The sequence below is a fragment of the Enhydra lutris genome, unplaced genomic scaffold, assembly GCF_002288905.1.
Source record: "Enhydra lutris kenyoni isolate GAN:26980312 unplaced genomic scaffold, ASM228890v2 scaffoldscaffold35, whole genome shotgun sequence".
In the NCBI taxonomy this organism is placed as follows: domain Eukaryota; kingdom Metazoa; phylum Chordata; class Mammalia; order Carnivora; family Mustelidae; genus Enhydra; species Enhydra lutris.
The window spans coordinates 2,723,168-2,744,369 of NW_019154119.1; the positions used below are offsets into that span (position 1 = coordinate 2,723,168).

General features: G+C 42.4%; 1 protein-coding gene across 2 annotated transcripts in view; it reads right to left on the reverse strand.

The window, feature by feature from the left end:
- Positions 1 to 13,379, reverse strand: part of LOC111154141 (RAB10, member RAS oncogene family) — an 89,881-nt gene extending 76,502 nt beyond the window's left edge. Inside the window, exons 1-2 of one of the 2 annotated variants that reach the window (XM_022513556.1) lie at positions 12,988 to 13,250; positions 12,638 to 12,957 (exon numbers count right to left, since the gene is read on the reverse strand). In XM_022513556.1, coding sequence (XP_022369264.1) covers positions 12,638 to 12,764 — 127 coding nt within the window. In that variant the 5' untranslated portion in view covers positions 12,765 to 12,957; positions 12,988 to 13,250. Of the gene's footprint in view, positions 1 to 12,637 lie in introns of both variants that reach the window. The other variant, XM_022513555.1, reaches the window with a different exon arrangement.
- Positions 13,380 to 21,202: the final 7,823 nt, after the last annotated feature.

The following is a 21,202-nucleotide window of genomic DNA, read 5'->3' on the forward strand; positions in this document are numbered from 1 at the left end:
GGCTTGACAAGGAATATTTACATGGCCATATTAATGGAACCACTAGAAACCAATTTAACAAAAAGGAGAAAGCGTGGGATAAGATTATAAAACGTTAAAATTCTCATTTAATATTAAATTAATGACTCAAGAAACAGCTATATATGCATATCATTTGAAAAGACGTATGTAGGGGCACCTGGCTGGCTCAGTCAGTAGAGTATGAGACTCTTGATCCTGGGGTCATGAGTCTGAGCGCCACACTGGGAGTGGACCTTACTTAAAAAATAATAATACATAAATATGAAAAAAAGAAAACAGAGGTAGGTAATAGAAGAGCCAGAGGATGCCTCTCAATAATAGGACAGGGGATGGAGAGGGATAGGACAAGAGATTCCTTTTTTTGTTACTATAAATCTTTTATTTTTTAATCTTTTTAAAAAGATTTTGAGAGAGAGAGAAAGAGCACACACACACATGCACGCACCTGTGCACAAGCAAGGTGGGGGAAGGGCACAGAGAGAGGGAGAAGCAGGCCCTGCTGACAGGCACCTCAGTTACTGTAAATCTCTCGGCAGTATTTTATTTCAAATATTATATACCACTAATAAAAATTAATTTCAGAAACCTTTCAGAAAGCACAACATAAACTGCTGTTATAAAGTCAATTAGGCGCCTGGGTGGCTCAGATGGCTAAGCATCTGACTTTGGCTCAGGTAATGATCCTGGGATTGAGCCCCGCATCGGGCTCCCCCTGCTTGCTCAGCTGGGAGCCTGCTTCTCCCTCTGCCCCTCCCCCTCTCTCTCAAATAAATAAAATCTTTTTAAAAAATGGAAGAAAATCTTCAGGATCTAAGACTAAACAAAGTTCTTAGACACCACAAGCATGATCCATAAAAAGAAAAATTAGACTTCATCAAAATTATAATTGTTTGCTCTATAAATGTCCACATGAAGAAGAAACAAGCTGTAGACTAGGAGAAAATACTTGTAAAGCACATATCCAACAAAGGACTAGTATCTCTCAAAACTCAACAATAAAAACAATCCAAGAAAATGGGCAACTTCTGCCTTCGGCTCGGGTCATGATCCCAGGGTCCTGGGATCAAGCCCCGCATCAGGCTCTCTGCTCAGCGGGGAGCCTGCTTCCCCCTCTCTCTCTGCCTGCCTCTCTGCCTACTTGTGATCTCTCTCTCTCTCTCTCTCTGTCAAATAAATAAATAAAATCTTGAAAAAAAAAAAATTAAAAAAAAAAAGAAAAAAAGAAAATGGGCAACTGACATGAACAGACATTTCATCGAAGATATATAGATGGTAAATAAGGACATAAAAATTTTTTCAACACCTCTGGCCCGCAGGGAAATGCAAATTAAAACCACAATGAGAGTATCACTACACACATACCACAATAGCAAAATACAAAATAGTAACACCACCAAATGCTGGTAAGGATGCAGAGAAACTAGATCACTGACACACTGCTGGTGGGAATGTAAAATAGTACAGCCACTCTGGAAACAGTTCGGTAGTTTCTTATAAAACTAAACATGCAATTACCATATGATCCACTAATTATACTATTGGGCATTTATCCCAGAGAAATGAAAACTTATGATCATATAAAAAACCTATACACAAGGGACGCCTGGGTGGCTCAGTTGGTTAAGCAGCTGCCTTCGGCTCAGGTCATGATCCCGGCGTCCTGGGATCGAGTCCCACATCAGGCTCCTTGCTTGGCAGAGAGCCTGCTTCTCCCTCTGCCTCTGCTGCCACTCGGCCTGCCTGTGCTCACTCTCTCTCTCTCTCTGGCAAATAAATAAATAAAATCTAAAAAAAAAAAAAAAAACCTATACACAAATATTCATAGCAGCTTTATTTATAACAGCCAAAAGCTGGAGTCAGCTGTGATGTTCCTCAACAGGTGAACGGTTAAACAAACTGTGGTGAATGCATACCATGGAATACTATGCAAGAAAAAAGAACTACTGATAGTACAAAACTTGGATGAATCTCCAGAGAATTATCCTAAGTGAATAAAGGCCAATCCCAAAGGTTACATCCTATATGATTCCATTTATATAACATTTATGAAATGTCAAACTTTATAAATGAAGAACAACCTTCTGGAGGAGATAAATGGGGGTAGGGGTCTAAAAAGAACACTAGAGATCCCTGAACCTTGGAACAGTTCAGTATCTTGACAGCGGTGGTGACAACATTAACCTACACGTGATAAAACTGCAGAGAATTTAATACATACAAACACAAATGAAAACCAAACTAGGATATGTAAAAAAGACTGGTGTACCACGCCAGATGTCAATATCCTGGTTGTGATATTATACTAGAGTTTCAAAAAACGTTTTTGTTAGGAGAAACTGGGTAAAGTGTACAAGGGATCCCCCTGTATTGTAACTGCATGTGAATCTACAATTGCCTTAATAAAAATTTCAATTAAAAAAAGTCTGCATGGGGTGCCTGGGTGGCTCAGTCATTGGGTGTCTGCCTTCCGCTCACGTCATGATCCCAGGGTCCTGGGATGAGCCTCATCAGGCTCGCTGCTCCGTGGGAAGCCTGTTCTCCCTCTCCCACTCCCCCTGCTTGTGTTCCCTCTCTCACTGTCTCTCTTTCTCTGTCAAAAAAAGAAATAAAATCTTTTAAAAAGTTTCTGCACAAGCACTGCTATTGATATGAAAGAAACAAATCAACACTGTCCCTTCTGTTCTGATTTTGATACGTTGTACTTTTTGGAACTCCAGAATACCGGTTTTTCCATTTTCTAATGATTTACAACCTTGGATGCTCTGTTTCTGGGTCATACTGGAAACTCGGTGTTCCATCACCAGTTGCTGTTTTCCTCAAAAAACAAATTATTTTTCATCTCAAGAAAGAAGGATAAACATCAAGTAATCAGGGGCGCCTGGGTGGCTCAGTGGGTTAAAGCCTCTGCCTTCAGCTCAGGTCATGATCTCAGGGTCCTGGGATCGAGCCCCGCATCAGGCTCTCTGCTCAGTGAGGAGCCTGCTTTCTCTTCTCTCTCTGCCTGCCTCGCTGCCTACTTATGATCTCTGTCAAATAAAATTAAAAAAAAAAAAAATCAAGTAATCACTTTTGCTTATAATCCAAAATACTGTTTTCAAAGAAAGTCTTTCCTCATTTCAGATTTCCTTCAGGTGAGTTTTCTTTACCAAAATTTTATTCTAATCATTTTTTCAAATTCTTATCTTTAAGAAATCAAAATCTTATCTTTATCTTATAATCCAAATTTTAAAAACTATTCCGGGGCACCTGGGTGGCTCAGTGGGTTGAGCTTCTGCCTTCGGATAGGGTCATGATCTCAGGGTCCTGGGATCAACTTGGCAGGGAGCCTACTTCCCCCGTCTCTCTGCCTGCCTCTCTGCCTGTGATCTCTCTGTCAAATAAATAAATAAATAAAATCTTAAAAAAAAAAAAAAAAACCTAGTCTTGGGGTACCTGGTTGGCTCAGTAGACAGAACATGGAACTCTTGACCTCAGGATTATAAATTCAAGCAACTGGATGTAGAGATTACCTAAAAATAATACCTTAAAAAAAAGTATTCTATTAACCCCCAATATTCATCTACTTGAAGGAAGTAAATCTATGACCTTTCAAGACTTTTATCAGTCTTTCGGTTTCAGAAAATCTTCTATTAACATGCTCTGTAGCTTTAAACTGCTCATTTATGACTGAACCATCTCCATAAGCAATTTTCCCATGTAGATCTCTTTAATCACACAATTTTTATTTTATGCTAAATAGCAGTTTCTAATTTGTAAATCAACACAAGCAGCCCTTACATTTCTCTACTAATCACAGCTCCTACCACAGCATTGACTGGGGAAACTGGTACTGTTCAAAGTTGACACAGATTACCAGTATTTCTCCTATCATTCTTTCTCTTTTACAAACCAAACAGGAGTACTGGTATTTCCTTCACCACATTTTATACTCCATGATTCTGGAAATAAAGTAATTACTCCTGGCATTATCTGCTTAGCTCTGCTCTGTTATGCTCTTAAGTCTGCAAAGGACAAGTAACCTGAACAAACTTTTGGTATTTGGTGCTCTTCCTCACTCCTGTCAAAATAGAAACAAAACAGAAAAACCACTGTAACTCCATTTTTCAAATAGAAATTGATGAGTAGAAAGAATTATCCATCATTAATTTTTTTTTTTCAAACAAAACAATGAAATTCTCTGAATGAGAAACATGGCCACAGACAGAAATGGATCTAGAGTCTAGTGAAAACTCTATGGCTCAGGCCATGATCTTGTGGTGGTGGAACAGAGCCCTGCCTTGGGCGTCATGCTCAGCAGGTAAATCTGCTTGTTCCTCTCTCCTTGCTCCTCCCCGCAACCCTTGTGCATGAATCTTACCAAAAAACAAAAACAAAAACAAACTCTCTCACAAATTAGCCATACAATCTCTTGGAACTTCCTTCTCACCAGTTTGTTTCCTGACTCTTTAAATGAATTGCAGAGCTCTTTCCTGCATTAATATTTCATGATTCTAACATTCTAGGTAGACACACACAACAAAAAAACAAACCTGTTTTCAGTATCTAAAAGTACAGACCAATGACACTAAAGTGTGGTAAATACCATAAAGGATCCTCTCAACTGAGTGACCAATGGTTAACAGTAGCTATCACATGGAACAGTGAGGGGCTTTCTGTGATCAAATGCTTTTAACAGGGAACTGGGTCAAGTGTTGGGCAGTTTTGTTTGTTTTCTGATTCTCGGGAAAATATACATAACATAAAATTTGCCTTTTTAAACTGTGGTAAAAATACACATAAGACTTACCACGTTAACAAGTTTTAAGTGCATAACACAGTAGCGTTAAATATATTCACACTGTTGTGCAACAGATCTCCAGTACTTTTTCATCTTACAAAACTGAAACTCTACACGCATTAGACTACTCCCTATTCCCCCCTTCCCCCACCCCCTGGGGGACTATCATGCTACCTTTCACTATTCTACTTTCTGTTTCTATGAATCTGAATTTAGATACCTTGTAAGTGCAATCATACAGTGAAACCATTTTTAAGCATACAATTCAGTGGCATTATATTCTTATTGTCATACAACCACCACCCCTGCCCATCTCCCCAAACTGAAACTCTGTACCCGTTAAACATTAAATAATTAAATAATTCCCCCATTAACTGAAAATCTATACACATTAAGCAATAACTCTCCATTACCCCGTCCCCAGTAACCACTATTCTACCTTCCCTACGAATTTGCCTATTCTAGGTACCTCATATAAATAATTTCACCTAGCATTTGTCTTTTGGGGGGGGTGCTGGCTTGTTTCACTTAGCACAGTGTTTTTAAGGTCCAGCCATGTTGTAGCATATACCAGAATTTCATTCCTTTTTAAGGCTGAGTGATATTCCACTCTACATATACAACACTACATATTTTGTGTGGCCATTCATGTGGACATTTGGGTTGTTTCCACCATTTCGCTATTACGAATAATGCGGCTAAACAGGTAAGTGTTGGTGAGGATGTGGAGAAACTGGAACGCTGCTGTAGTGATAGTGGAAATGTAAAACAGTGCAGCCACTGTGGAAAATATGGTAGTTTCTCAAAAACTTAAAAATAGAATTACCTTATAATCCAGCAATTTCACTTCTGGGTCTATACCCAAAAGAACGAAAAGAACTCGAACAGGTAATTGTATAACAAAGTCCATTTGTAATAAGTGAGTCATCCAAATGGGTGAGGTAACATCTCAAGAGTGGTTTTGATTGGCATTTCCCTAATGATTAGTAATGTTGAACATCTTTTCATGTGCTTAGTGGCTGTTTGTATATCCTCCTTGGGAAAAACGTCTAGATAGTTTTTAATCAGTCCTAAAAATATGTGTTCAAATGAATGATTCGTTAGGCATTCTGGAATTCCTGTAGCATAAACTGCTGACTGAATCACAGCAAAGTCCAGACATGTTTAATGTGGTAGAGGTTTTTTTCATTTCTCTAAAAAGCAACCTCCCCATATAAATGACCTCAGTTCAATTTAATCAACCAACTCTTAAATGCAGGCTAGTGGAAGCATCCTACTCTTCCAAAGCTTAGCAAGAATACTCAAAGAAAACAAAAGGGTGCATTCACTATACCTCTCCCAGGGTCAAGACTCTACCAATTTAGCTTCTTGCAAGAAGCCCAGATGCTCCATTTCCCAATGAAAGAAATTCCCTATGGGAAAGGTAATAATTAAGTCTAGGCATAGAGGGAGGGATTAAAACACCAAAAAGTAGCACATTCAGTAAGAAAGTCCACTAAAAATTTCTGCCTTGGGACAAGTCCATGTAACTTTTATCACTAAAGGGTAATGCTTTCCTGACCTCATACAGCCAAAGGTCAAATCAAATCAACCACTAAATCAAATCAACCACTAAAATTTGCTCATCCAAAACCAATTAACTCTCTTTTAGCAAATATTTCTCTAACAATCTTTGAATTTCCAAGGCCAGTTTTACCCTAAAATTATTCTATTAGACAAACAGCTAGTATTCTTTTTTTTTTTTTTTTTTTAAGATTTTATTTCTTTGAGAGAGAGAGAGCCTGACAGGGGAGAGGGCCAGAGGAAGAAGCAGACTTCCCACTAAGCAGGGAGCCGGATGCAGGACTCCAGGATCATGACATGAGCTGAAGACAGTCGCTTGAGCCAGGCAGGCGCCCAAACAGCTAATATTCTTAAGGAGAGATCTCAATCTACTTCACATATATAATGCTCAGAAAGGAGGTGGAAAGGGAAATATTAAAATAAAACTGAGCCCTCTTCTATGTTAGAGGCTCCTGACTCTGTACTACTTGTCTGCCTCTCTTCCTTCATTCATTATTTATCATGCACCCATTAAAGGAAGATACTCTTCTAGGTACTTAGCATCTATTAGCAAAACAAACAAACAAAAAAACAGCCCACCTCTGCCCTTGTGTAGCTTATAGACTAGTGCCCCTGGATTCTCTTTGAGAATGTTGAGTGTGAAACATACCAGTAATTTATTTTTGCACCTCTATCTGCAATAAATCTGACTATAAATATCATACATAATTTCTGGTATAAATGTGTGGGAATTAAAAGTACACAGAAAAATGTAAATACAGCAGTCTTTGAGGGTACTGTAAGCACAATAAGCCTATAAAAATTCTTCAAAGAATCAATGACCAATGAGCAACTAAAATGATTCTGCCTGAAATAATGAGGGCCTACCTAGTACTGAGAGTTCGGCCCTTCTGGATACCACTTCTATTTATTTCTGAATACTCACCTAGAAGGTAACTATCTATTCAAACCTCAGGAGGTTTTAACAATCAAGTAACAACTCAAATTTCACTATCATTCATAATTAGAGAATGAGCCAGATTTTTTAAAACACCAAAGGAAAAAAAATATTTTGAAATTTTTTTAAAAAGTAAATAGTACACATCCAAAGTCATTTCTAGTCATCTGTACGTTAGACAACTAGCTAGTTCAGACTGTTTAGACATGCACTGTCCAATATGGTAACCAACATGTGACTATCGAGCACTTTAAATGTGCCCAATACAAACTGACATTAGCTGTTAAGTATAACATACACACCAAAAAAATACGTAAAATGTCATTTTAATTTTGATTACATATTAAAATGATAACATTTGGGATAAAAATGAGTTAAAATTTATCATTAAATTCTTCTTTGGAGGGTGCCTGGGTGGCTCGGTTGTTAAGCATCTGCCTTCGGTACAGGTCATGATCCCAGGGTCCTGGGACTGAGCCCCACATGGGGCTCCCAGCTCAGCGGCAAGCCTGCTTCTCCCTCTCCCACTCCCCCTGCTGTGTTCCCTCTCTTGCTAGGTCTCTGTCAAATAAATAATAAAAAATCTTTAAAATCAATCAATCAATCAATCAATCAATCTTTGGGGTGCCTAGGTGGCTCAGTCGGTTAAGTGTCTGACTCCTGATTTCAGCTCAGGGCATGATCTCAGGTCTGTTGAGATTGATCCCCACCCTCGGCAAGGAGTCTGTTTCAGATTCCCTCTCACCCTCTGCCCCTCCCTCTCCCCCTCCCCACATACACATGCTCTAAAATATAAATCTTTAATCTTTTTTTTTTTTTAATTTATTTATTTGACAGACAGAGATCACAAGTAGACAGAGAGGCAGGCAGAGAGAGAGAGGGAAGCAGGCTCCCCGCTGAGCAGAGAGCCCGATGTGGGACGCGATCCCAGGACCCTGAGATCATGACCCGAGCCGAAGGCAGCAGCTTAACCTACTGAGCCACCCAGGCGCCCTAAAATATAAATCTTTAAAAAAAAAATTAAAAACATGGGGCGCCTGGATGGCTCAGTGGTTTAAGCCTCTGCCTTTGGTTCAGGTCATGATCTCAGGGTCCTGGGTCTGAGCCCCACATCAGGCTCTCTGCTCAGCGGGAAGCCTGGTTCCTGCCCTCCATCTCTGCCCGCCTCTCTGCCTACTTGTGATTTCTCTCTCTGTCAAATAAATAAATAGAATCTTAAAAAAAAAAAAAATTCTTTTTTTTTTTTTTTTTTAATTTATTTTGTCTGGGGCACCTGGGTGGCTCAGTCAGTCGGGTGTCTACCTTTTTCTCAGGCTATGATCTCAGGGTCCTGGGATCAAGCCCTGCATCAGGCTTCATGCTCAGTGAGGAATCTGCTTCTTCCTCTCCCTCTGCCCTCCCCCTGCCTCCTTCCCTCAAATAAAGAAATAAAATCTTAAAAATATATATATTTATTCTTCTTAAAGATTTTATTTATTTTGGGCACCTGGGTTAAGCACCTGTCTTCAGCTCAGGTCATAATCCGAGTCCTGGGATCAAGCCCTTCATCAGGCTCCCTGCTCAGCATGGAGTCTGCTTCTCCCTCTGCTCCTCCCTCGCCCCCTCCGCCTTATTCTCTGCCCCTCTACAAAAATAGAATCTTTTAAGAAAAAGATTTTATTATTTTGAGAGAGAACGTGCACAAACGCTGAGACCACAGGGAGAGGGGCAGAAGGAGAGAGAGAACCTCAAGTAGATTCCATGTTGGGGGGTGGCATTCAGAGCCCAACATCACCCAATCTCACAACCAACCTGAGCCAAAACCAAGAGTCAAATGCTTAAACGACTGAGCCACCCAGGCACCCCAAGACCTACCTACCTATCTATCTATCTATTTATTTATTTAAGAGAAAACACAGACACACACACACTGGGGGGGGGGGGGGGTTGGGGGGGCAGCAGAGGGAGAGGATCTCAAGCTGACTTCCCGCTAAGCACAGAGTCCAAAGCAGGGTTCAATCCCACAACCCCAAGATCATGACCTGAGCTAAAATCAAGACTCAGGCTCAACCAACTGAGCCACCCAGGTGCCCCATTCTTTTACTTTTGTTAATGTAAAACATATTTTTTACTTCCTATTTTAAAAGATTTTATTTATTTAACAGAGAGAAATCACAAGTAGACAGAGAGGCAAGCAGAGAGGGGGAAGCAGGCTCCCTGCTCAGCAGCGAACCCAATGATTCGGGGTTTGATCCCAACACCCTGAGATCATGACCTGAGCCAAAGGCAGAGGCTTAACCCACTGAGCCACCCAGGCGCCCCATTTTTTTTTTTTAAAGATTTTATTTATTTATTTGTCAGAGAGAGAGAGAGAGCGAGCACAGGCAGACAGAGTGGCAGGCAGAGGCAGAGGGAGAAGCAGGCTCCCCACAGAACAAGGAGCCCGATGGGGGACTCGATCCCAGGACGCTGGGATCATGACCTGAGCCAAAGGCAGCTGCTTAACCAACTGAGCCACCCAGGCGTCCCAACGCCCCATTTTTTAATACCAAAAAATATCACCCATTTGGCTCACATTGTATTTGTTTTAAACAGCACTGGTTAAGAGAACAGACTTCTAAAGCTGCATACAGAATAATACATGCTATATATATTGAAACTATGCTCAGAATTTTACACTTAGATATTTATGCATTTCTCAGTTCACATTCTTCAACCTGTCTTCTATATCAAAATGGCAAACATCAAATATTTTTATATCAAAATATGAAAGTTTCGGAGTCTAACGTGAAATTGTTTAGCAGAGCACTGACAAGTGACCACTGTGCACAGGGCATTCAATCCACACAGTAACTTGTTCTGCTGCAAGTGGTTCTTCTGTATCTAGCTAACATGCACTCTGCTTCTAGAGTGTGCCTAGTACCATGCTTGACGCTTTACTTTCACTGACCCATAAAATTCTCACAACTACCCTATGTAGTAGGTCCTATTTAAAGAGGAAACTGAAGCATACAGAGATTAAGTAACTTGCCAAAGTCCACAGCCTGTGGAAGTAGGATTCTAACCCGCAGGCTCAAACCAAAACCACCACACTCTTTTCCCTAATAAAAGGACTACACAAGGGGTGTCTGGCTGGCTCAGCTGGAAGAGCATGAGACTCCTGATCTCAGGATTTTTGAGTTCAAGCCCCATGATGGGTGTAAAGATTAGTAAAAAAAAATAAAACTTAAAAAAAAAAAAAGGACTACACAAGACTGTCATTGTCTTATAGGACTGAGTTCTAGTTGTGCGTTATGTACCCATTTAAAAAAAAACTGTAACAGATGGGGCTTAACGCATTGCGTCCCACTCTCTACCCCACCCTTCTCAATGGCAGGTTAAAGCTGCCCAGATGAATTAAATCCTTGATCTTACTACAAGAATATACTGTGCTCCCTTTTCCAGAATTTCTAGATCCTATCCCACCTCTCTGGTCCAATTCCTATGTCCTTCGGACTTCATTTCAGACATCCTCTCCATGCAAGCCTACTCAAGATTCCCCATGATTTAGGCTAGTCACTCCTCCTCCCTCTGCTCATCCCTATTATAGTGTCTCCCACACTCTGTCCTCACTAAATGGCTCAAGGGATCTATTGTGTTCACCACTTACCTAAAACCGTGCCTAACATTAGGTGCTCAATAAATATTTGCTGAACTATCTAACCACCTGACCCACCCAGCTACAGCTAAAAGTGGAATATTAAAAGCAAACTTAGGAATAGGAGAGGCTAATCCACGAGCAGAGAACAAGTCCTAAATTTCATAAAATTTATGACAAGTCAAAAGAATAGTATCATACACACGAAATAATGATTGCGATGACTCTTACCCACCCCTAAAACAAGGAAGAGTAAAATTAAAATCTATTTGAAATGATTATTTGCCCAATTTAGTTTCTGCATAATTTGTAAGAATAAATTAAGTAGCTGACAAAAATTCTGTCATAAGAAATCCAACTCAACCATTCCAGTAATGATATAAATTGAAATCAGCTTAATTTTGACAATTCTCAAGAGTTCCGAAAAGACTGCAGTTGCTTTTTAAAATCGTCTCAAACACAAAACTAGTTACACTTAGGGGCGCCTGGGTGGCTCTGTGGTTTAAAGCCTCTGCCTTCAGCTCAGGTCATGATCCCAGGGTCCTGGGATCGAGCCCCACATCGGGCTCTCTATTCAGCCAGGAGCCTGCTTCCTCCTCTCTCTCTCTCTGCCTGCCTCTTAAAAAAAAAAAAAAGAAAGAAAAAGGAAAAAAAAAAAAAAAAAAAAAAAAACTAGTTACACTTACAATTGGGTTTCACTGCACTCCTCCAATGCTCAGTGCCGGGCTCCAAATGACAGGAGCAACCATGTGTCCTCGAGATGTGTACGGGGGGGGGGGGGGGGGGGGGGGGGGGGGGGGGGAATTCACATACAATTCATTTAACCAAGTCGCGTTAATTCCACTAAATTTTCTAACCAGAGTCCAAAGGGACTTTCCTAGAGCCTTCCCTTTTCTTTTCCAAAATGGGAAACCGACTAAAAAGGTCAATCTTCAGTTCTTAACTTCCACACTAAGTAATTCTGAAACATGAGGTGAAAGTACATGAGAAGTTCTAGGGCTAGGGCTGGCCAAATGTTTTCCTGTAAATTGTAGCGCAAAGTCAAACAGAAGAGAGAACTTCATTCTTTCGGGTTTGAGGACAGAAACTGATCATCTCTTTTAGATTACTGCTTCTGTTGATGTCTGGAAAAGCACTGTGAGGCAAACATGCCATTGAGTCCCACCCCAAGCACGAAGAGCCTCCGATTGTTTGACACATCAATGGATTAGTCAACGCGGGGGAACTCACTTTTCCCCTCTAATTTGCTTTAATTATTCCTCACACAAACCCTCAAGTTTACTCTAAGTTATGACCATATGGAATCTTCTCCTTGCCCTGAAGTATAAATTCAGGCCTTTACCAAAGGACTACTACGGCTTCAATCCCAACCACTAAAATAAATCCCTTACAAGTATCGTACATCTAGTAACGCCACACAGATATGGAAAAACCCAGTCCAGTCGCAGAAAGAAACAGAATTCTGGGACGCGGTTAATGCTGCATATTTTGCAACAGAGGCAATGAACAGAGTAGGAGACTTGAAAGCAAAAGACCGGATGGAAGGCATGGGAAGACCCCGCCCCAGTAAGCTCGATGTCGATTCAAACACTAACTTGGGTCTGTCGCTTGGAATCGGGAATCACTGAAACAAAGGCGTTTATTACGGGAAGCAAAATGTCTGGAGTAAAAAAAAACGGTTTGCAGCTACCCACACCGTACACCATCTTCCCACAGGTCTTACCTATGGTGGAAATAAAGGTGGTATTAAAGGCATCATCCGAAAAACGAAAAAGGACGCAGGTCTTCCCTACTCCCGAGTCTCCGATCAGGAGCAGCTTGAAAAGCAGGTCGTACGTCTTCTTCGCCATTGGGAGGAGCGGCTCAGGCTCTCGCCGCCGGCGGCCCCAAGGGATCGGTCCCTCTCACTACGGCCAACTCCTCACTTGGGCGTTCTCAGGCCGGAGTACCGGGGAAGCGTGGGAAAAACGAGGGCTCGAGAGGGCGGGGGAGACCTACGAACGGCCTCGTCGAGGAAGCCCCGACGGTGGCGGCGTCCGGTGCCTCCGAGGGTGGCGACGGCGGCTCCGCAGCCTCTCCCAGCCGCTCCGCCGGGTTCCGGGGAGTCAGTCGGGACAAAATGGCCTCCCCTCCCCCTTCAGGGCTGCTCGGCCGGGACGCTCCCACGGGCGACCGAGCAAGCTCTGCCGTCGAGGGAGCGCGACGGACGTGAGGACAGTCTCTCTCCCGAGCAGAAACTCCGCGCCAGGACGCGGCGGTGGCAGCGAAGGAGGACCCGGAGCCGACGAGCTCAGCTACATAGCCACAGGAAGCCGAGCCGCCCCGGCCAGAGCCACCTTTTCCCCGTGCCCTCTCACGCCGGCGTGCGCGCTGCCTGAGACGCACGCAAGGACGTACGCCCGCCCTTCCCTCGCGCCCTCGCCCTGCGGATCGCCTCTGCGCACGCGCATCGGAGGGTGTGGGGGGCAAGCCGGGGTGGAGAGTGGAGTGCCTGGTCTCGGAGCCCCAGTCTAAGGCCGGGTGGAGACGAGAGAGGGGAGGGGCGGGAGAGGGCGAGGCCGCGGGCGCGCTCCCTGCGGCCGTCTGATAGGGTGCGCAGCTTTACGAGCACGCCCCGCGGGGAGGCGCAGCCTGGTGACTACGCAGGCGCCGCACGCTAGTGTAGGCTCTTGGCACCCCTCCTTTCGTTCCGGGGTCGCCTTCCGAGCTGCGCTGAGGCTGTTCTCGATCGCGTTTGTCGCGTGCGTCGAGCTGAAGGTCTTGGCGCAGTGACAGGCTTGGATGGCCGTGTGTTCCTGTATAGCTGTAGCTCGTAAACGCGAGAAAAAGTGGCGCCCTGGGGTCATTAATAGGCTCTTTGCTAAAATGACACGCATCCTGGAGTGCCCTGGCTAATCGTGTCAGGAGAAACATTAGAGCTCCATCCCGGTTTACTTAAAGATTGAGAGTTGACGTTCCGGAGAGCAGGAGTTTGACATGGAAAAACTGGCGGTGCTGCTTAGGTTGAGATGATGTAATCCGCCTTTCAGGGCGAGGAGAGGATTGAGGAACACCTGGGCGCAAGGAGAATCTCCCCGCAAAGTGGAAGCTTCGGGGCTGTGCTCTACAGCGAGAACCCACTGCAGGCCTTGCAATCCTTTTGGAATACGGGAGAGCCCAGAGCGCGATTCAGAAGAAGCAGGGCCCCTCCTGCCGCCAAAATCAAACCACCAATGTCCAAAATTGAAGGACAGTGAAGCCAACCCCAGCCCTACACTGCCTGTTCCTTGCACTTTCTTTTCGTATGCCTTACACCCTTCCTTCTGTGACTCCCCATCAGTCTTTATACTTCCCTCTCACTCTCCTTTTCTGTAGGGAAGTAGTCCTCCTCCTGCCTTGCCATTCTCAGTGTGTTTCACCGCGGCAAAGCACACCTAGGATGTCATGGCTGAATAGTTGGTAGACTGGTTCAACCTAATACAGGAGAAAACTCTGAGACATCTGGAAACAGGGATGGAGAGAGAAGTAAAAAATCACATTTTTACACCCTGCCACCACCCCCCAAAATGTTTGGGTATGTGATATGTGATTAAAATAGGCCTTTGAGATAGTTAGGGTAATCATATTTCAGTCTCCTTTTTTTTTTTTTCTTTTAAGATTTCATTTATTTATCTGACAGACAGAGATCACAAGTAGGCAGAGAGGCAGGCAGAGAGAGGAGGAAGCAGGCTCCCTGCTAAGCAGAGAGCCCGATGCCGGCTCGATCCCAGGAGTCCAGGATCATGACCTGAGCCAAAGGCAGGGGCTTTAACAACCCACTGAGCCACCCAGGCGCCTTCAGTCTTCCATTTTTTTAAAGGCTTGGCTTATATTCTTCCTCCCCAACCACCCCCAAAGCTTCCCTACTGAAAATGCTTGTCTTCCCAAATACACTTCTCCCTTCAGTTTGTTTCTATGATTGCTCTGGTCTCTTAAACCTTATCCTCTGTGGATCATTCTTCCTCCAGTTGGGAGTGTCTTAATACCAACAACTTTAATACAAGCTAGCTGTGCAAATCAAAATGAGCTATGGTCAGTGCTACACAGGTTTGTCATCAATTGAGGCATTACACTGAGTACCTCAGGGAATCCTCAGTGTTAGCGTGATTTTCCCTTTCAAAATAAGTTTGATTGTGGGGTACCTGGGTAGCTCAATGTTTAAGTGTCTGCCTTCAGCTCAGGTCATGATCCCCCAGTCCTGGGATGGAGCCCCAGGTCTGCTTCTCCCTCGCCCTCTGCCCCTGCTCCTGCTCTCTTGCTCACTCTCTCTCAAATTAAAATTTTTTTCTAAAGATTTTATTTATTTATTTGACAGAGAGAGAGATCACAAGTAGGCAGAGAGGCAAGCAGAGGGAGCAGAGAGCCCGATGTGGGGCTCGATCCCAGGTCCCTGGGATCATGACCTGAGCCAAAGGCAGAGGCCTTAACCCACTGCCACTCAGGCGCCCTCAAATTAAAAAAAAAAAAAAAAAAAAATTTTTAAAGAAAAAAAAAAAAAGGTTTGTTAACTCAAGCCCCAATATGGTAAAGCATTTTCAGATGTCATGATTTTTAAATGTAGAAAGCCTGATTAATTCTACTACATAAATTTTGGGAATTAGGGCAGCTAAATATGGAAAATAAATTTTAAAAAACTATGCTTTATCCCAATTGTTTCCAGCAGTTCTATCAATTAGAGCCTTTCCTTCATGGGCTCCATATTCTGAAAACTTAGGGGTTAATTACACTTATTAACAAATTTTATTTATTATTGGGTCAGAATCATAGAATTTTAGAGCTTTCATCTTTTTTTTTTTTTTTTGGATGATTTATTTGAGAGAGAAAACGAGAGCATGTTGGGGGTTGGGGGGTGCGTGGAGAAAATCCCAGACAGACCCTGCGCTGAGCTCAGAGCATAGCCCAACAGGGGGCTCGATCCCACAACCCTGAGATCATGACCTGACCTCAAACCAAGAGTGAAATGCCCAACCAGCTGTGCCATCCAGGTGCCCCAAGCTTTCATATCTTTAAATCACAATTCAACTCCTGAATGTAATTTACAGATAAGTCTAAGGCTTAGAGAGGTTAGGGACTTGGCCAGAAGTCACACCGTTAATAGAGCTAGCACTATGTGCAAGGGAAAAGGGAAGGAAACCTCTACAGGACATCACAATGCATGGAGGTGGGAACTGAGAGGCTCAGCCAGTACTTAATGTTTGGCTTCCCTAAAGTTAATTAAAAGTTTTGCTGGAGTAAGACATAAGCATCAAGCTGTATCTACCACTGAAGGTGGCTGGAATGACCAAGGCATGAAAGATCTCTGAGTCTAGAAAAAAAGAAAGAATAAAATGGGGGTCTATGTAGGCCTAAAAGGTAACAATATTTGTTATTATTGATATCATGAAATAATATTTGATAAATGCTAAAACCTAGTGAAAGAAAATGCCAATTTAGCACCAGCTTAGAATTTATGCCTTTTAAAGCATTGCTCTATAAAGACTCTAGTCCAAATATTTGCAAAGCCAAGAAAGAAAATAGGTATATTTATATAGAGAACACACAGCTGACCGAAATCATGTTTCCAGACTTCAGCTTCAACTTTCAGGACCGGTCTCGGGGCACCGGGCTGGTTCAGTCTAAGGAACGTGAGACTCTTTGTCTTGGGAGTCATGAGTTTGAGCCCCATGTTGAAGGTAGAAATTACTTGAATACCTAAATTACATAAACTTAAAAAAAAAAAAAATCTCTGCTTCAAAAAGTATTGACTCCGGGGTCGCCTGGGTGGCTCAGTGGGTTAGGCCGCTGCCTTCAGCTCAGGTCATGATCTCAGGGTCCTGGGATTGAGTCCCGCATCGGGCTCTCTGCTCAGCAGGGAGCCTGCTTCCCTCTCTCTCTCTCTCTCTGCCTGCCTCTCTGTCTACTTGTGATCTCTCTCTGTCAAATAAATAAATAAAATCTTTAAAAAAAAAAAAAAAGATATTGACTCCGGATCATCTTTACTCCTCTTCCTGCATATATTTTCCATTCTCTATACCTGATTAGTTCCTCTAATTTCTCTGCCCCTGGCTCTCTCTGTTCTCCTGAAAAGTGGGAGTTCTTTCCTTGAATGGCAGTCCTATCATCACCTTGCTGTCAAACCTACCACTCCAATCTCAGGGATTTTGTCCATTTGCTACTGCCTGTTTCCTTTGTTCACACTCCCAATCTTCAGCAGGGACATCCATGAGGAAGGTCTTTGTTAGACATCCTCGATGCTGAGCACGGGTTGCCCAGAGGCTGCAGCTGTCTTATCATCACCTGCCAATATCCTGCCCTGCCTACATATCTTGACTTAGCCCTACTTCATGTTAGAGAATGACTGCCCCATGAGCCTTCCTCAGCCCACTAGGTGTGTTTGTTCTAATCTTCTCTGGGGATACCTCAGCCCTAGCCAGTGAACTTTATTTTCTATCCCAGCTTCCAAAGACTGGTCTCCAGACAAACTGAACAAGTCATCTTTTCTGCAGTTTCTACGCATCTTCTTGATTTCATGCTTGGTTTAATGTGGTTCTCTCCATGTGAAATGCACCCCCACCTCACCAGCGGCCCACCGGTATCCCTTCAGGATTCAGCTTAAATGTCCTCACCATAGCCTGTCTTCCCCAACAGTCTTGCTGGGAGGAATTTGTTTCTCTTTTGAACTCCCATAGCACTTTTATTCTTCTTTCTATTTTATTTATTTGCCAGAGAGAGAGAGAGGGAGAGAGAAAGTACAAGCAGGGGAAGCAGCAGGCAGAGGGAGAAGCAAGCTCCCTGCTGAGCAAGGAGCAGTCCCAGGACCCTGGGATCCTGACCCGAGCTTAAGGCAGATGCTTAACCCACAGAGCCATCCAGGCATCCCTCCCATAGCACTTTTAAAAATCAGTTGTTTCCCCTTTCTTATTTCACAAGTAGTACATATTTATTTTTAGAAACTTAGAACCTGCAGGTAAGCAAAACAAAAAATATTAATCATTTAAAATTCTGCCTCCAGGGGTGCCTGGATGGCTCCATTCATAGAACATGCGACTCTCGATCTCAGGATTGTGAGCTTGAGTCCCATATAGAGCATAAAGCTTACTTAAAAAGAAAAAAAATCTGGGGTGTTTGTCTGGCTCAGTCGGTAGAGCATGTGACCCTTGATTTCAGGATTGTAAGTTCAAGTCCCACATTGTGTATGGAGATTACCTAAAAATAAACATCTTTAAAATTAAAAAAAAAATCTACCCCCAGAGATAACCACTATTAGTATTTTGGTGAATAACCATATCTTCTTCCCATAGCTCTTAATTTAAACATTTATGATACATTTTCCACATTTCATAGGGGTATTTATGTACATATCTTATTTTCCTCAATTAAACTCTCCTTGAGAGCTGTGACTATTATATACATCATTTTGCCTAGAGTCTTAAATATATCAGAAAGTCAAAACATGTTTATTGAAGGAAAAAGAAAACGAAATTCAGAGGTTCACTTTTTTCCCCCCTAGAAAACAATACTATTTTTGAGAAACTTTCAGTGTTGGGAAAAAATTGAAAACTCAAAAGAAGCAAATGAAAAGATAATACCTTTGTGGCCGATTTTATCAATTTTAGGAATTACACGAAAAACTCATCTAACTCCATTACAGAACTTATTTCAGTAAACAAATGCTATTAAGGCTAATAGAGCAACTGTAATGTGAACAGTGGAATGAACACTAACCTTGGAGTTAGATAATGTAGACTCAGGGCAGCTCAGCTACCGACTAGCTAGCTCTGTGACAATGGATTCATTTAACCTCATGCCTATTTTCCCCATATGTCAAAAGGGTGTGGTACTTCATAAGATTGTTTCAAAAATTAAATAAGAGAATGCAAGTAAATGCACTTTGTATGGTGTAAAATACTCTGTAAATATAATTATTACTATTATTCATAAGAGCTAAGGGTAATGAATTGCACAATAAGGAAAAAGAAAGAAAAATTACAGGTGAAGTTCAAATACTTAGAAATGAGCAAAGCAAATAAGCCATCATGGGAGAAACATGGTGCTAAAAGAAACTGAACTAAGAACAGAAGTTGACCAGAAGAGAGGAAAATGAAGGATTAAAATTGGGAGAAGCAAGAATCAGAACTGACTAGACTCGCGAAGTTTTAATGATATCATCAAAAGGAATAATGGGATCAAAAGGAAGGGCAGGGAAGGGAAGGGGAGAGAAAGGAAGGAAGAAAGAAAGAAAATCTAATGGCTGCAGGCAGCAGATTCCTCTCTCTCTCCACCCCAGCTAAAAAAAAAAAACCACACCATTGATTCCAGGAGATGAACCCAAACCCATCTGTGTTGGAACAATTGGTCCTGCATGGTGATTTTTAAAAATAGACCTTGGGGTGCTTGGGTGGCTCAGTGGGTTAAGCCTCTACCTTCAGCTTAGGTCATGATCTCAGGGTCCTGGGATGGAGCCCCACATCGGGAACTCTGCTCAGCAGGGAGCCTGCTTCCCCCTCTCTCTGGCTGCCTCTCTGTCTACTTGTGATCTCTCTCTCTCTCTCTCTGTCAAATAAATAAATAAAATCTTTTAAAAAAATAAAATAAAATAAAAATTTTTAAATGGACCTTGAAGGGTGCCTGGATGGCTCAGTCATTAGGTGTCTCCCTTAGGCTCAGGTCATGATCCCAGGGTGATCGGATCCAGCCCCGCATCAGGCTCCCTGCTCAGCCGGAAGCCTGCTTCTCCCTCTCCTATTCCCCCTGCTTGTGTTCCCTCTCTCACTGCCTCTCTCTGTCAAATAAATAAAAATCTTTAAAAAAATAAGTAAATAAAAATTAAAAATGGACCTTGAGTTGGTAAATCAAAGGTTCTCTATCTGTCCCTTTGTTAAAAAGAGACCTTGCGGAGCACCTGAGTGGCTAAGTCCTTAAGCTGCCTTTAGCTCAGGTCATGATCCCAGGGTCCTGGGATGGAGCCCCGCATCAGGTTCCTTGCTCAGCAGGAAGCCTGCTTCTCCCTCTCCCACTCCCCCTGCTTCTGTTCCCTCTCTCACTGTGCCTGTCTCTATCAAATAAATAAATTAAATTAAATCTTTTTAAAAATTTTTAAAAGACCTTGGGTAAGTTATTTACCATCTCTAAACCTGTTGTCTCATGTGTAAAGTGAAAATAAGACAGAAACTACCATAAGGTTGTGTGAGGATTAAATGATGCAGTGTTCCGCCCTCAGTTAAGCCTCAGCAATGTTATTACCACCATAAGAACTGAGAAAACTTCTTCCATTTAAGGATCATTGCCTTGAAGAAAAAAGCAAACCTAGAGAAAAATAAATCTTAACAAATCACATATTTCGAGACATAAAATGAGTTCTGTTAATCCATGGGGACATCCTAGATGAGAAGGAACTTCCCCTAAATCTATCTTTGCAACTTTATGCCACTCTAATGTGATTATGGATCGAGTGGGAACCCTAACCAGCCTAGGGGTTGTATATTTACATGTAAAAATGTGAATATGTAAGTTAACCTTTTTTAAATATTTAAAGAAAAACAAAAAAAAATCCAAGGCAAATGATGATTTTCAAATAATTGGCTATTCAACTAGGTATTAAAGTAGTAACTGCTCAATTAACACTACTTAGAAAATGAGAGCAGCAAGAAATAAACAAACATAATGGTTCTCTTTTAACATGAAGATGTGCAGCATAACCCCCTGGGGGTATGAGTGCAAAACAGGGCTATAAGGCACACTTGGTCCATCACAGGAACTAGAATTTTTACAGCACCAAAAGTCAGAGCTCTGAAGAGCAAAGAAGGCTTTAGATAAACCCAGAGACAGGAAGGGAGAGCACTGGTTATGGCAACTTGGCCTGCATGAGATGGTTGGAAAACTCACAGAAGCACGAAAAATCAGAAGAGAACAGTTAGAGAGAAAAGGCACTTTTGAGTGGCAGAGCCAGGGTGCAGGAATGCTTTAACCCTTTTCCAAGCCAAGACATTTGAAGCTACACTTATGACTTACAAATTCATAGACTTGTGGCATGATACAACGGGGATACAGAAATCTGATATTGAATTCCTGTTCCATCTCATTTAGCTGGGTCATCTTAGACAATTACTAGTCATCCTAAACTTTAATTTCTTCACCTGGAAAATGGGGTTATCAGCTGCCAAACCAAGCTATTGTGAAGATTAAAATAATCCATGTAAAGAACCTGCGGTGGGACTAGCAGTCCCTTAAACATTGACACTCTCCCCCTGAAAGATGTAAACCATCTAAGGAACAACTGTTGTATCTCCTA